Source organism: Tachysurus vachellii, chromosome 18 (assembly GCF_030014155.1).
Source record: "Tachysurus vachellii isolate PV-2020 chromosome 18, HZAU_Pvac_v1, whole genome shotgun sequence".
NCBI lineage: Eukaryota > Metazoa > Chordata > Actinopteri > Siluriformes > Bagridae > Tachysurus > Tachysurus vachellii.
This window is the reverse complement of record NC_083477.1, coordinates 2,679,088-2,694,087: the sequence shown is the minus strand read 5'-3', so window position 1 is coordinate 2,694,087 and position 15,000 is coordinate 2,679,088. Positions and strand designations below refer to the sequence as shown.

The 15,000-nt window shown below is 40.7% G+C and overlaps 2 protein-coding genes across 6 annotated transcripts in view; both read left to right on the top strand.

The window, feature by feature from the left end:
* Positions 1-10,258, top strand: part of pdxdc1 (pyridoxal-dependent decarboxylase domain containing 1) — a 25,429-nt gene extending 15,171 nt beyond the window's left edge. For all 4 annotated transcript variants that reach the window (XM_060892063.1, XM_060892066.1, XM_060892064.1 and 1 more), the window contains 10 exons: positions 3,243-3,303; positions 4,160-4,230; positions 4,355-4,460; positions 4,936-5,107; positions 5,489-5,607; positions 6,289-6,410; positions 6,621-6,713; positions 7,146-7,242; positions 8,095-8,193; positions 8,311-10,258. In XM_060892063.1, the coding sequence (XP_060748046.1) occupies positions 3,243-3,303; positions 4,160-4,230; positions 4,355-4,460; positions 4,936-5,107; positions 5,489-5,607; positions 6,289-6,410; positions 6,621-6,713; positions 7,146-7,242; positions 8,095-8,193; positions 8,311-8,519 (1,149 nt within the window). In that variant the 3' untranslated portion in view covers positions 8,520-10,258. The remainder of the gene's footprint in view (positions 1-3,242; positions 3,304-4,159; positions 4,231-4,354; positions 4,461-4,935; positions 5,108-5,488; positions 5,608-6,288; positions 6,411-6,620; positions 6,714-7,145; positions 7,243-8,094; positions 8,194-8,310) is intronic.
* A 4,233-nt stretch (positions 10,259-14,491) lies between these two features.
* Positions 14,492-15,000, top strand: part of gspt1l (G1 to S phase transition 1, like) — a 22,571-nt gene continuing 22,062 nt past the window's right edge. For both annotated transcript variants that reach the window (XM_060893127.1, XM_060893126.1), the window contains exon 1: positions 14,492-14,987. In XM_060893127.1, coding sequence (XP_060749110.1) covers positions 14,780-14,987 — 208 coding nt within the window. In that variant the 5' untranslated portion in view covers positions 14,492-14,779. The remainder of the gene's footprint in view (positions 14,988-15,000) is intronic.

Sequence of the window (15,000 nt, the reverse complement as noted above, 5' to 3'; positions counted from 1 at the left end):
TTATTAAACACTGTATCGTTAAAGTTGTTATTATACCTTATATTGCTATCATATACTGTTGTGTACATTAACACAACATTAACACAACATTTTCCCAAAGTCACGTTTTATCGGAGATACAAGCTTTATGACTCGGGAGCAGGGAGATACGAGATTATGATGTCATTGATAAGAACGGTACGGACACAGACGTCGCTGCTGCCAGCAGTGTTCAATAAAGTCTGCGGTCACGTTGAGCCTTTTGACAAGAGACAAGGCTTCAATAGTTAACCAAAGCTGATGACTGTAGTTACATACATCTTCCTAAACTCTATTTTAAAGGTTAAAAGCTATAAGTGACGCAATACAAAACACGATAAGCTGATTAGGCTGTCTAATAGGTGGAAATTAGTCTAATCTGCTCGCAAACTTACCTTCGTGGCTCACGGGTTTCTTTCTGCACAGAAGCATTCGATTCGTCAGCTGTCGATTTTTAACAAAACAGACCTACTCAAATGTATCTAACCGAACTATTTTCACTTGTTAGTGTCCAAAAAAACAGTGTTTTACATGCACAGTGCCAAGAGAGGCATTGTCTATAAGTAGGCTGACTTAAAGTCAGTAAAATAATAATAAAAACACGAATTTAATAGTGGTATCCAAAACATTCAATTTAATTCAAATATTATATTATAAAAAAACATTTTAAAACGTCAATGAACATGTATAATAAGCAGTAATAAATAGATATTTAAAATACATCAATAACACAGATAAACATCGATAAAATCGTAGTTAAAGGGATAGTTCACCCAAAAAATAAAATTAATAAAGTTCAAATTATCGTTTCACTACGTTATACGGCATGTTTATGTATAATAACGAGGCAAAAAGCCAGCCAGCTTGCTTAAAGTGATGAGCACGACGGTCGAACATAACGGTTTGCCTTGACATTGTAAGATACAATCCTATCTTATCTGCAGTGCACAGGGTTTAGTCCGCGTTGCAGTGGATTGTCTTGCGCTAAATTCCTGTCCTCAGACGAGCGCCAGAACTAGCGGGGGGTCAAGATTTTTTTTTTTTCTTTGAGCCCCACGAAAATCACTTTAGATATCACTTTAAGACGTGTTGATTCGTTGCGACTCTTAATCTTTAGGAGAAATATGCCGCGAAGCTCTCCTGCGGAGTGAAGAAGAGGTGGAGTTACGAGATTTCTCAGACAGTTGAAGTGTCCAATGGACTTATGAGATTTGCGCTCAAGCTATTTTCAAGACTTTAGATTGGTTAATAACTTGTAAAAATAACAGACCCACGTGGGGACTGACCAATAGCATCGATATGTGAAAAAATATGAAACTGACCAAATTTGGACATACGAGGTTTCCGCCCGACAGCGACGATATAAAAATATGTGCACTGCTAGTTAACTAAAGTAACTGAGTTGTTTAATGACTTTCGGAACCATCACACCTCTTCATACAGAGTGTGTCTGGAGTGTATGAAGAGTGTGAACTGTATGTGTGTGTGTGTTTGTGTGTGAGTGAGTGTGCGTGTCAGTCAGAGATCTTCTGTAATGTGTGTTAGTGAGAATCGGGTGCCTTGGTTCCAGGGGGCTGTGTGTCATTCGCGGGTGCCGCCTCTCTCCGCGGCCTCACTGAGGGACGTGCTGGGCTCTCTCATACTCTCTATTGTAGGTGGGATTTACCCTCGTTCCCTTTGTTCCCTCGCTCCCTCTGCTCGCTGTGTTTCCCCTCCACCGCTCACTCCCTCACCATGTCCACCGCTGCTTACGGCATGCGCACAAAACATCCTGGGAAAAAACAAACAAAACCCAGTTCAGATGACTCGCAGGTCATCAGCGCTGGACCCGTGTTAAACCATTCAGGCAGCTTCAGCATGTGGAAGTGACGTATGATGTACTAGTGTACAAACCTTCTGTTATATTTCTGTGGGAAAAGCGTTTAATGAATTCTGCTTAGCTTCTGAATTTTATTCCGAGGCTGAATGTTTCAAATGCATTTTAAGTGGTTTCTAATTTATTTTATTAAATGAATTGATTTTAATAATGTTATAGTTGAGCTCTATTTATTTTGTTTTAGCACTCCTTAAAGGCCAAACTTATCACTGACTTACTCACTAACTCACTCACTTACACTGTGATTCACTGACTCCCTCACTGAATCTCTTGACTCCCTCACTGAATCTCTTGACTCCCTCACTGAATCTCTTGACTCCCTCACTGAATCTCTTGACTCCCTCACTGAATCTCTTGACTCCCTCACTGAATCTCTAGACTCCCTCACTGAATCTCTAGACTCCCTCACTGAATCTCTAGACTCCCTCACTGAATCTCTTGACTCCCTCACTGAATCTCTTGACTCCCTCACTGAATCTCTTGACTCCCTCACTGAATCTCTTGACTCCCTCACTGAATCTCTTGACTCCCTCACTGAATCTCTTGACTCCCTCACTGAATCTCTCTCTCTCTCTCACACACACACACACACACACACACACACACACACACACACTCTGTAACTCAATGACTTACACACATACACTGTAACTCAATGACTCACACACACACACACACACACTAACTCAGTGACTCACACACACTTACTCACTGGTGCTTTACAAATTGAGACTCTCCACAAGGGGGAGTATTAAGAAGACTCTTCTCCAGCGCTGTAGTTTACATGGAATAGGAAAATTCCCCAAATAGCAAAATTCTGAAATAACACAGGAGTGTGTGTGATGGGATGTGTGTGTGTGTTGAGAATATGGATCTGTGAAAGTGACTACGGTTGTAGCGTCTCATGGACATGTGATGTGCTGTGATGCATGACTTCAGATCAAAGGTCATGCAGTCCAGTTTCACCTCAGTTTAACAAACTAACCTAAATCTCATGACATCACATCCAAGTGGCTGAGACTCCAAACCTCTACACCTGAGTGTGTGTTTACAAACCGGTCACATGGTGCTACTTAGTGCATGACATCAAGGCCACTGGCTGTGTCTCATTCTCATATTTAAGTGTCGCAAAGGTATGTTAGATGCCCTCTCTCTCTCTCTCTCTCTCTCTCTCTCTCTCTCTCTCTCTCTCTCTCTCTCTCTCTTTGTCTGTTTTCTTCTTTTTTGGCCTTCTTGTTCCATATCTCTTTCCCTGTTTCTGTCTACTTCCTGTTTGCACTTTCTTTTTCTTTTTCCTTCTCCTGTATCTGTCTTCCTCTCTCTCTCTATCTTTCTCTCTTTCTTACAGGTCGAGGATGAACTCAGTTCTCCAGTTGTTGTGTTCAGGTTCGCTCAAGATACAAGTTCAGGTAATTTGTTTTTCTCATTTATTCGTGATTTAGCGACTTTGACACATCCAGGATTCGTACCGTCAGCTCCAGGACTATTGGCACCCTTCATAAATAAGTTGTTTTTTTTTCCAATGATGTTTTACAGAGGGTGCCAATAATTCTGGCCCGGTCCGTTCATAAAACCCTGTGACAAATAAATGTGTTCATGATGGATGGAAGGTGTTTTATTTTAAAATATGCTATTAAATATGTTATCAGGGCCAAAAGTTTTGACCAGGGTTGCCAGATTTGCGTCACAAAAACATCCCTTGAATCCGTGAATACTGAAACTCAAAAAGTTTGAACCTTTTTTCTGCTGATTTTAAAAATATTAAATAACATACAAACGTTCACAAATGGCCTCGTCTTATTACTGGTTCTTTTCAGTGACTCAGATTATTTAACACTACTCATGAATTGGAGTCAACTCTTTTGGTTCCCAAATGAATCCTTGATTATTTTTTTTTTTCCTAAACTGGACAAAGCTTGTGTTTTTATAAGTGGTGATTGTTTTTAATTGCCTAACTTGGGCTGCCAAGATTTTATTTAACAGTGTAAGTGGTAGAAAAGCTGGTGGTGATAAACTGTCAGGTTACTTTTGGGAACTGAAGGAATCGACTCTTTGTTGGTGGTGGTGGTGGTGGTGGTGGTGGTACTCAGGTGATTCACTGAGAAGAGCCAGAATTCACAGCACTATTGGTGAGAGCTAGAGAGCTGGATTACAACACTGAACGCTTAAAATCTCACTTTCTATACACTTTTTTTTTAAATTTTAACATAGTAGAAATTTACATCCGCTGTGATTTCTGAGCCGCGTGTGTTTCCGTGTCCGCAGCGTCGAGCGGCGGGTCGGCAGAAGGACACTGTGGAGGAGACCGAGACGTTCAGGACGCTCTGAACAGATGGGTGAGATCAGAGCTCCTTCACACCAAATATACTCTCATAGATTTACTGATTTCTTTAACCAACACCAAGCTATTAACAGTATTGAGTTTCCCTACACCGGATTCTGATGATATTTTATCACCAGCTCAGTGAGCAGTTAGCGCTGCTGGTCCCAAACAGTGGTGTCGATGTGGTCGAGCTGGAGGACGAAGGCGTTTGTGTTCGCTTTAACCCTCTCATGACGGCTGCAGGTGAGAGTTCTCACTCTCTCTCTCTCACACACACACTCACTCACTCACACACACACACACACACAGACAGACACACACACACATGCCTGGAATTTAAAATGCATGCATTAAATCTAGAACTGGATATAAACAAACATCTGTGTGTGTGTGAATGCCTGTGTGTGTGTGCCTGTCTGTCTGTGTGTGTGTGTGTGTGCCTGTCTGTCTGTGTCTGTGTGTGTGTGTGTGTGTGTGCCTGTCTGTCTGTGTGTGTGCCTGTCTGTCTGTGTGTGTGCCTGTCTGTCTGTGTGTGTGCCTGTCTGTCTGTGTGTGTGCCTGTCTGTCTGTGTGTGTGCCTGTCTGTCTGTGTGTGTGCCTGTCTGTCTGTGTGTGTGCCTGTCTGTCTGTGTGTGTGCCTGTCTGTCTGTGTGTGTGCCTGCCTGTGCGTGTGTGTGTGCGTGTGTGTGCCTGCGTGTGTGTGCCTGCCTTTGTGCAGCTTTAGGCACACAGCAGGCGGACGTCACGGCTTTGGCGGACAAGTTAGCAGAGACGATCCCTGTTCTGAGCTCCACGCTGCGTTTGAGGCACGATTTCCGAGAGGAAGTTCTCCAGTACGCAGCGCTGACCTACATCGAGGATTTAAGCTGGGCCGGACTCGGAGCTGTGAGGTCAGAGAGCAGAGTTTTCACACCAAGATATAAATAAAGTCAGAGGTTAAATTTCACGTTTCTGTTCACTCAGAAAACACTGAGCTCTTCTTATACACTCAACATTCACCGTAAGCTTCTAATGGTGTCTAAAAACAAAAAGATTTCATCATGTTTTGAGGAAAAAATACTTTCCTTGAGTTTTCTTCTCAAATATTTCTATTTTCTGACTTTCTGACTCTAAATATTAGTCCGACGTTCTTCTCAAAATCGTATTAAACGTTTTATTTTGGCTTTATATTTATAACCGAAAGATTGCGTGCCGTTATAATGTGCCATTAAGACCGAGCAGGCAGTGCGTCTAACACACACAACAACAAACCCAAGCCTGTGTCGCTGCAGGTACGAGCCGAAGATGACGGACTTGGACGAAGTGAAGAGACAGGTGGAGGTGCAGAAGTTCAACGCTGAGCTGCTGAAGAAACTGAAGGAACTGGACACGGAGCTGGAGTTCTCAACAGGTCAATAATAATAATAATAATTATTATAATAAGACACCAGAGCTGCTCAGTTTAATACTTTTATAGCACTAGTACCACAGTGCAGCTGTGTTCTTCAGTCTGATTGGTCAGAAGGCATTTATTCATTGTTTGTAGCTGAATCTCGCCGACACAGTGACGCACATGGCGGATGAACTAAATGATCAAAATAATCTATTCTACCGTAGTTGTTTTTACTTATTTTTCAATATTTAATTAATTTATTTATTTTAGTTGATTATTTGATTGTATTTTATTTTGTTTATTTTTTGTTTTGTTTATTATTTTTATATTTTTAATCAAAAATAATTCTTTTTTTATTATTTCATTTATTTATTTATTTATTTATATTTAATTATTTGATCATCATCTACACTTAAAATTCACCTAAGAAATAATTTTAATTCAATTTAAGTTTTTTTATTTTATATTTTTTTATGAGGATTTAACTACACCCTCATAGAAAACAGGAAGCTGGAAGCAGACACCGGGATGTAGTGAAGACGATCACGCTGTGATGTAACTGTGTGTGTGTGTGTGTGTGTGTGTGTGTGTGTGTGTGTGTGTGTGTGTGTGTGTGTGTGTGTGTGTGTGTGTGTGTGTGTGTGTGTGTGTGTGTGTGTGTGTTTTATAAACTCTAACACTCCCTTGTCTTGCGTTCAGGGCCTGAATTTGGTGAAGAGAAGGACTGTGTGTTTATCGGGATGGTGTCTGAAGACCTGGACGTCTCTGTGTTGGTGGAAACCATTGTGTCTACGGGGCGAGAGATCGAGGAGAGCGGGAAGGTATCACACTCACACGCTGCGTTAAACAGTGATGATTTTACATTCTGCAAAAAAAATACGAAATGAAATATTACATTAAATCGGAGTAACTCTTATTTGTGTTTATAATGGGTTGCATGTGTTGATTTATTTTATTCTTCAATTTATTATTGTTGTTGTTTCAGTTGCTTGTTTGTTTGTTTATATATTTCCTTTTTTTGTTATCTGTAGTTGTTAGAGAACATGACGGAGGTGGTGCGGAAGGGAATCCTGGAGGCTGAGATACAACTTCAAAAAGCTACTGAGGAGAAACTTTTGGAGGAGGTGTGTGTGGGTGGGTGGGTGTGTGTATCAGTGTCTCTGGATGAGGTAGGATGTGGTAGCTACTGATCGGAAGGTCATGGGTTCGAACCCCAGGTCCACCAAGCTGCCACTGCTGGGCCCCTGAGCAAGGCCCTTAACCCTCTGTTGCTCAGTTGTAAGTCACTCTGGATAAGGGTGCAGTAAATGTAAATGTAAATGGATGAGTGTGTGGGTGGGTGTGTGAGTTCTTACCTGTGTGTGTGTGGGGGGGGTGTGTGTGTGTGCGCAGACTAGGCAACAATTGCTGTGTCAGATTTACAGAGTAGGGAAATGTATTAAAGGTGATAAAACGGTGCCCAGTCACTCTCAGGACTGCTGGACATCTGAAAAACACCTGAATTAATAAAACGTTTAATAAACAGTTTATCTTGTTCTTCCTCATCTCTCCTGCAGGGAGTGTTACGTCAGATTCCTCTCGTCGGCTCTGTGCTCAACTGGTTTTCTCCAATTCAAGGCTCGGTGAAAGGCAGGACATTCGACCTGGCAGCAGGTGAGCTACACCAATTAATGCTGTTCATGGACTGTTCACGAGCAGGCCACTGTGCCGTTCACGGACTGTTCACGAGCAGGCCACTGTGCCGTTCACGGACTGTTCACGAGCAGGCCACTGTGCCGTTCATGGACTGTTCACGAGCAGGCCACTGTGCCGTTCATGGACTGTTCACGAGCAGGCCACTGTGCTGTTCATGGACTGTTCACAAGCAAGCCACTGTGCTGTTCATGGACTGTTCACAAGCAAGCCACTGTGCCGTTCATGGACTGTTCATGAGCAAGCCACTGTGCCGTTCACGAGCAGGCCACTGCAAGACACTGTGCTCTTCATGGACTGTTCACGAGCAGGCCACTGTGCTGTTCACGGACTGTTCACAAGCAGGCCACTGTGCCGTTCACGGACTGTTCACAAGCAGGCCACTGTGCCGTTCACGGACTGTTCACGAGCAGGCCACTGTGCTGTTCACGGACTGTTCACGAGCAGGCCACTGTGCTGTTCATGGACTGTTCACAAGCAGGCCACTGTGCTGTTCATGAACTGTTCACGAGCAGGCCACTGTGCTGTTCACAGACTGTTCACGAGCAGGCCACTGTGCCGTTCATGGACTGTTCACCACAAGAACTGTTCATAAACAAACTACTACAACATTGAAGAGCTGTTCACAAAACAGGCGCTTGTGAGCTGTTCGTGAGCTTTCCGTGAACGTGTTTAGTCTCTAATAAGCTAATTTATTAATAATGAATTTTTAGCTGTAGAGCAGCAACGGTGCGAGTTTTATCTGATGTCACTGTGCAAAAGAATCTTATGTTTTCTTACATGATTTTTCTCTCTCTTTTTTCCCCCCTGCAGGTTCCTTGGACAGCACTGAGCCTGTTTACTCCATGAAGACTCAGACAAATAAAGAGGCTTCACCCGAAACTCCAAAATCTCCGGACAAACAGTTTGCAGGTTCGTTTTCTGCAATAATTGTTTTTATTTCACACAAACGTGTGAAAAAAAACAACAGACCTGTTTATAATCCCGTCTAGACTAAACTCATGACAATGTGAAACGTGTCACCGACAGGACAAAAGCTGTTCCGACGCTCCACGGCGGGTTCGGAGTCGTGCAGCGAGACCAGCTCGGTCTGCCACCTCGACGAGTCTCTAAAGGAGGCGGAAGTTCCTCAGTCGCTCTCGGGCAAGTCCGAGACTCCTCTGGAGCGAGCCCCGGAAGCAGTTACGTCAGATCAGCGCGTTCCCGAGGGCCAGAAGGAGTCCGACACGCTCAGATAGAACCATCAAACCCATCAGAGACTCCAAAGCGGCTGTACACTGTGAAGTGCGCAACCTTGATGCCTTGATCGAGTCCGATTAGGGCTGCATTCCAATACTGTTTATAACACTTACTCGTCCGCTTCCCCGTTCCTCTCTCCTGACACTAGTTCCGTTCCTTTACGATCTGGAACGAAGTGGGTTAAACTGTAGACGTCAAGGAGCACCAAACATCAAGAAATCATTGCGATAGATGGTCTGATGATGCGGGTTTCCTTTCACAGGAGCAATAAAATACATGACGGCGTTACGGTAACCTGAAAGGAACCCGTCCCGTTACAGTCGTACGGAGGGGAAGACGACGAGTGGGCGTTAGAACAGTATTGGAAAGCAGGACAGGAAGTAAAGCTTTGTTCTAGAAGAGCGACGAATAGAACAAGTGGAATATTTCATCAGTGCGCATCGTCTCTCACACCCACTTTACACACTGGTCTATTAATAACCATCCGTTTCTGTGATTTGGTGAATATTCACCGTTGTGATTGTGCGCACTGCCACGTAGCATCGTATATTTTTTTATATATATATATATATATATATATATATATATATATATATATATATATATAAATAACATGTAAATGAAATCTCAAACGAATAACAAAAAATATATACGATGCTACGTGGCAGCACACGTTCACTGTAGATGGTGGGTTAAGTTTCTCTATATTAGTTTTTGGCTCCTTTTTTTTTTTTTTTCCTTCTTCTTCTTCCAAGCAGCAGTTCAGCCAGAACCGATATGTACTCAATATCCCTTGTCCCAGCACACACAGTTAATACATTAAATACATTAAATGTATCCTGTCCTTTATAACACTACGGTACAAGAGGAATAAAACACTTTGTCTAGATTTGGGGTATAAAGGACATTTTGTCTCTGAACTGCTGCCTTAAAAGCTTGTGTGGTTTTTCTTTCGTGGAGTTTTTTTTTGTTTTTTTTTTTTTTTGATTACTAAAAGTAAAGTCGAATATAATGCTTTTAATAATCCGCTTAAAGCCTTATTGCACTTTTTTTGTACAGATAATTTAATCAGGATTATCTTTATTTATTCTACCGATCGATAAAACCTCTTCGAACTCCGTGTCAGAATTTTTACCGTCCGATCCGTCGCGAGGTTTTCGAAGAGCTGCTGTCGTTTTTTTTTTTTTGCACTCGCCGTAACCGAAGAACTCGTGGGATTTTTATTTACCGTACGTCTTAATGTTTACCGTAAAACGACTGGAAGGTTTGTGATCGCGTGATTTTATTTTCCTGTGCCATCAATGCCACAAAGCCACTGATGAAGTTGTTCCCTTCTCTCGGCTCGTAACGTCCGACTCTTTTCTTCACGCTCACTAATAAGAGCATCTAAATATCATATGAAGTATGAACACATGAATTAACATTTTCACCAATCAAATTTCACCAATAGATAAAAGATGAAACCTAGAGATTTTTCACATTTATTCGTTGATGATTAATGTAAATTAGTATAGTGGTTTCATGAAGGCTAATGTAAATTAAGACTGGATTATCTTTCAAAGCAGCTACACTGTCTTAATTTGGTGCAATAAATATCCTGGTAGTTGTTTGTTTGTTTCTTTTCTTTTCTTTTTGTGGCAGAACAAATAAATAAGAGCAGATTAAATTAGTTTTTATAATCACATAAGCTTTTCCAAGAGTCTGTATATTATAATAAAAATGATGATTCCAAGCAAAACCTGTCACCTCGTTATTTTCTGTCTTGAGTCTTTGCACTAAAACGAGCACGTTCGGGTTTGGGTTAGCATTTCGTGCTAATCGTAATTAGTTCATGCTAAGTGCAAATTGGTGCTTAGTTTGGAATTAGTATTTATTTTTGAATACTTTTACTGACGTAGCTTCGGGAAACGAAGCTTTACACTCCTGATGTCTCGTTTTTGTACATTCGTTGTGATCAGTGTTGTAATGTAACGGAGTACAAATACTTCGTTACTGTACTTAAGTAGAAATGTCACGTATCCGTACTTTAACTTCGCTATTTAAATTTATGTCAACTTTCACTTTTACTCCACTACATTTTCTAGATAAAATGTACACTTTTACTCCGCTATATTTCCACTAAGCGTCTTCGTTACTCGTTACTGTGAAATAAAATAAAATAAATAAATAAATAAATAATAAAATTGCGACTGCAATAAGGGAGGTTTGGCGAATCACTGCTCCTAGATTGCATTACGCAGCTCGGCACGTTCTATTTCAGCGTAATGTTGCCAAAAGGAGGCGGAAGCACAACTGAACCTGAGCCACAACAGAGCCACGTTTTTTACTGTTACCACAAAGAGCCACATCATACACATGGGCACAGATGATCATCACCTTTTTTGATCACCTTCGCGTTTGACGAAAATACCGTATTTAACTCAAGCGAAGCGAACACGCACGTTAACAAGACACACAAACTTCGATATGAACGTAAGAACCGCATGAAACCGGGCAAAGAGCCGCGGTTTAGCCACCTCTGTCGTAGACGACCACCCCGACCATAGTGGTGAACAGGGTGAAGTAGATAACGTTATACACCCGTGGCCGTATTTGCAAGAAATGTGTCTGTACATTGGAATGAAAGATTCTTTCTACAGGATGAAGTGTCTCTTATGTCTACCGAAAATCACTGAAATTTAACTTTTTACTTTTACTTCAAATACTTAAGTACATTAAATATCAGAAAATGACTTTTGATACTTAAGTACAGTAAATATCAGATACTTTAATACTTTTACTTGAGTAATATTCTAAAAGGTGACTTTCACTTCTACCAAAGTCTTTTTCTAGTACGATACTTGTACTTTTATTCAAGTATTGCTTTCTAGTACTTTATACAACACTGGTTGTGATTTCACACGGTCCTTATAAATGTATTAATGGCTAGCTACATTGTTAGCTTTGTGCTTTAGCTATCTTGTGTCTGGTGTCTCTCTCAACTTTAACCACTTGAGCAACGAGTGCACAAATTAATTCACAAATAACTTTAAATAAATAAATACAAGTAACTCACTTAAAGCTTTGGCTAAATGGCATCGCTTTGTATAAAATTTGTGTCTGTTTAATAAACTTTTGTTGTGTTTTGCTGGCTAGGCTAAAAAGGGCCATTGGTAGAAACTTATGGCTTTTCCTGTTACTGCATATAATTATATAATTAGATTAATAATTAACATTAAGGTCTAGTTTTTTTAATATATAATTTAGGATAGAGTTTTTTTTTAGCTTCAGAATCAGCAAAGTCTAAACAGTTATTATTATTCATTTATACGTTTACACTCTCCATGGCTGAAGGTTTGTGAACACCTGACCCTCATGCCGGTTATTTTATTCCATTAATTTGCTGTTAATACGCTCCACTCTTCTGGGAAGGCTTTCCTCTAGATGTTGTAGCATGTCTTTGTGGATTTGTGATACAAATACAAGAGCATTAACACACATGGCTCATCCTATAGAAACTGTGTCTGTTCCCAGAGTAGTTTCACAAAGTTCTCTAGATAATCTTACCATAATTAAGCCAGAAAAATGCCAAATAAACAAGCAACAGTTCCTAATGTTTGGGCTTCTGAACATTAGATCACTTGCACCCAAAGCAATTATTTTAAATGAAATCATCTCAGAAAATAGTCTTACTGCACTCTGTCTTACTGAAACTTGGATTAAACCAAATGACTACATCGGTCTAAATGAGTTTACACCATCAGGATATATCTATAAGCACGAGCCTCGTCAGACTGGTCGTGGAGGTGGTGTTGCCACTATCTTTAGTGATTTCCTTACTGTTTCTCAGAGAACACGGCGTAGACTGACAATACAAATGACGCTCTAGGACTCACATTTATGGACCTACTAAACTCATTTGGGCTTAAACAAAACATCACTAGAGCAACTCATCGTCTTAATCATATGCTAGATTTAATAATATCACACGGAATAGATGTCACTGATATAGATATCATACCTCAAAGTGATGACATCACAGATCATTACCTCATACTGTACACACTACCTGTAGAACAGACTAACTGTGTCTCGCCACGTTATCGACTTGGTAGAACTATTATTCTGTCCACTAAAGACAGATTCACAAATAACCTGCCTGATCTGTCTGGACTTCTTACTGCACCCTTAGAGACAAACAATCTAGATGTAATGACTAACAGCATAGGCGCTATCTTCACTAGCACGTTAGACACTGTTGCCCCCATCAGATTAAAGAAGGTTAGAGACAAAACACCTGCACCATGGTATAACAGTCATATTCACACCCTCAAGAGAGAAAACCGTAACCTTGAGCGAAAGTGGAGAAAAACTAAATTAGAAGTTTTTAGAATTGCGTATACTGTAAGGACAGTACAGTATGTCCAGCTATAGACAGGCTCTAAAAGCTGCTAGGGCTCTGAGCACCTGAGCAAAGTCATAGAAAATAACCAGAACAATCCCAGATTTTTATTTATTAGATTAACAAAAAATCAGATATCTGAACACAGTTCAGTAAGGAGGACTTTGAAAGTAATAGGAACAAAATAGTTGATGTTCAACCCATGAGAGCATCTTGTGACCCAGTCATTGTGTAGTCTGTATTGTTTTGTCTTGTATTGTCTGTTTTGTCTTGTCTTGTATAGTCTGTTTTGTCTTGTCTTGTATTGTCTGTTTTGTCTTGTCTTGTATAGTCTATTTTGTCTTGTCTTGTCTGTTTTGTCTTGTATTGTGTAGTCTGTATTGTTTTGTCTTGTCTAGTCTATTTTGTCTTGTATTGTGTAGTCTGTATTGTTTTGTCTTGTATAGTCTGTTTTGTCTTGTCTTGTATTGTCTGTTTTGTCTTGTCTCGTATTGTCTGTTTTGTCTTGTCTGTTGTCTTGTCTTGTATAGTCTGTTTTGTCTTGTCTTGTATAGTGTTTTGTCTTGTCTTGTATAGTCTGTTTTGTCTTGTCTTGTATTGTCTGTTTTGTCTTGTCTAGTATTGTCTGTTTTGTCTTGTCTTGTATAGTCTGTTTTGTCTTGTCTTGTATTGTCTGTTTTGTCTTGTCTAGTATTGTCTGTTTTGTCTTGTCTTGTATAGTCTATTTTGTCTTGTCTTGCCTGTTTTGTCTTGTATTGTGTAGTCTGTATTGTTTTGTCTTGTCTAGTCTATTTTGTCTTGTATTGTGTAGTCTGTATTGTTTTGTCTTGTCTAGTCTATTTTGTCTTGTATTGTGTAGTCTGTATTGTTTTGTCTTGTCTAGTCTATTTTGTCTTGTCTTGTATTGTCTGTTTTGTCTTGTCTGTTGTCTTGTATTGTCTGTCTTGTCTTGTATAGTCTGTTTTGTGTTGTCTTGTCTGTTGTCTTGTCTTGTCTTGTGTTTTGTCTTGTCTTGTATTGTCTGTTTTGTCTTGTCTGTTTTGTCTTGTCTTGTATAGCCTGTTTTTCTTGTCTTGTATAGTCTGTTTTGTCTTGTCTTGTTTTGTCTGTTTTGTCTTGTCTTGTTTTGTCTATAGCCCAATCTAAATGTATACTATAGTGTTATTTATGTCTGTACTTTTGAGAGTCACAAACAGTTGGAACCAAATTCCTTGTGTGTGTGAATCCACTTGTCCAATAAACCTTCTACTGATTCTAATTCTGGTTCTGATAATGCCACAGCATACAAAGTACATTCTAGACAACTGACAACAGTTACAGCATAACAGCAAGGTTATGAGTGTAATGTTCAGGTGTTAACATACTTCTGGCCATGAAGTATATGCAAAAAACAGATAAGAAAACTTTACATGGGACACAATATTATTTAATAAAATTCGGAATATGTTGCTATAAAATGTACGCATTAAACGGTTAAATGACGATCCTGCAGATGTTCCGTTGTTTGTTCCACATCTGTTTGTTTAAGTTAATGCTATACACATCCACAGCTAAAGGACTCAATTACCCAGAATGCTGTTGCACGTCGGCTGTAGATGTCGTCATCACATATACACACACGAGGACTCGTCCGGAGCTGCTGCTGAGTCGAGGCTCCTTTTTTCCTCCTTCTGGCGCGTGAAGCCTGACCGGCGGCTTTAGTTCAGTGTAACGGGGGCTGTATATAATAAGGAGAAGTTTTACCGGGGTGACTTTAATAACGGAGATTTCAACCGAACGAAGATATCTTTGTCTTCCTTCGTCTCACACAGACACATATATATATTAAAGTGTATATATTTGCGTTAAAGACGAACAGTTTCAGTCCCGCGCGAGCCAATGGAGCCAGCGCGAGACGCTGCCCCGGATTCGTGGGAACAGGAGGATGAGGGCAGCGAGGCCCCGGTCAGCGCGCACACCGGCCTCAACGACTCCTTTAGCGGCCTCAACGTCAACGCCAAGCCCTTCATCCCGAACGTCAACGCGGCCGAGTTTGTCCCCGGCTTTATCCAGAAAGCGCCGGCGGAAACCATCGCCCCTGTAACCGGTAAACTTTAGCA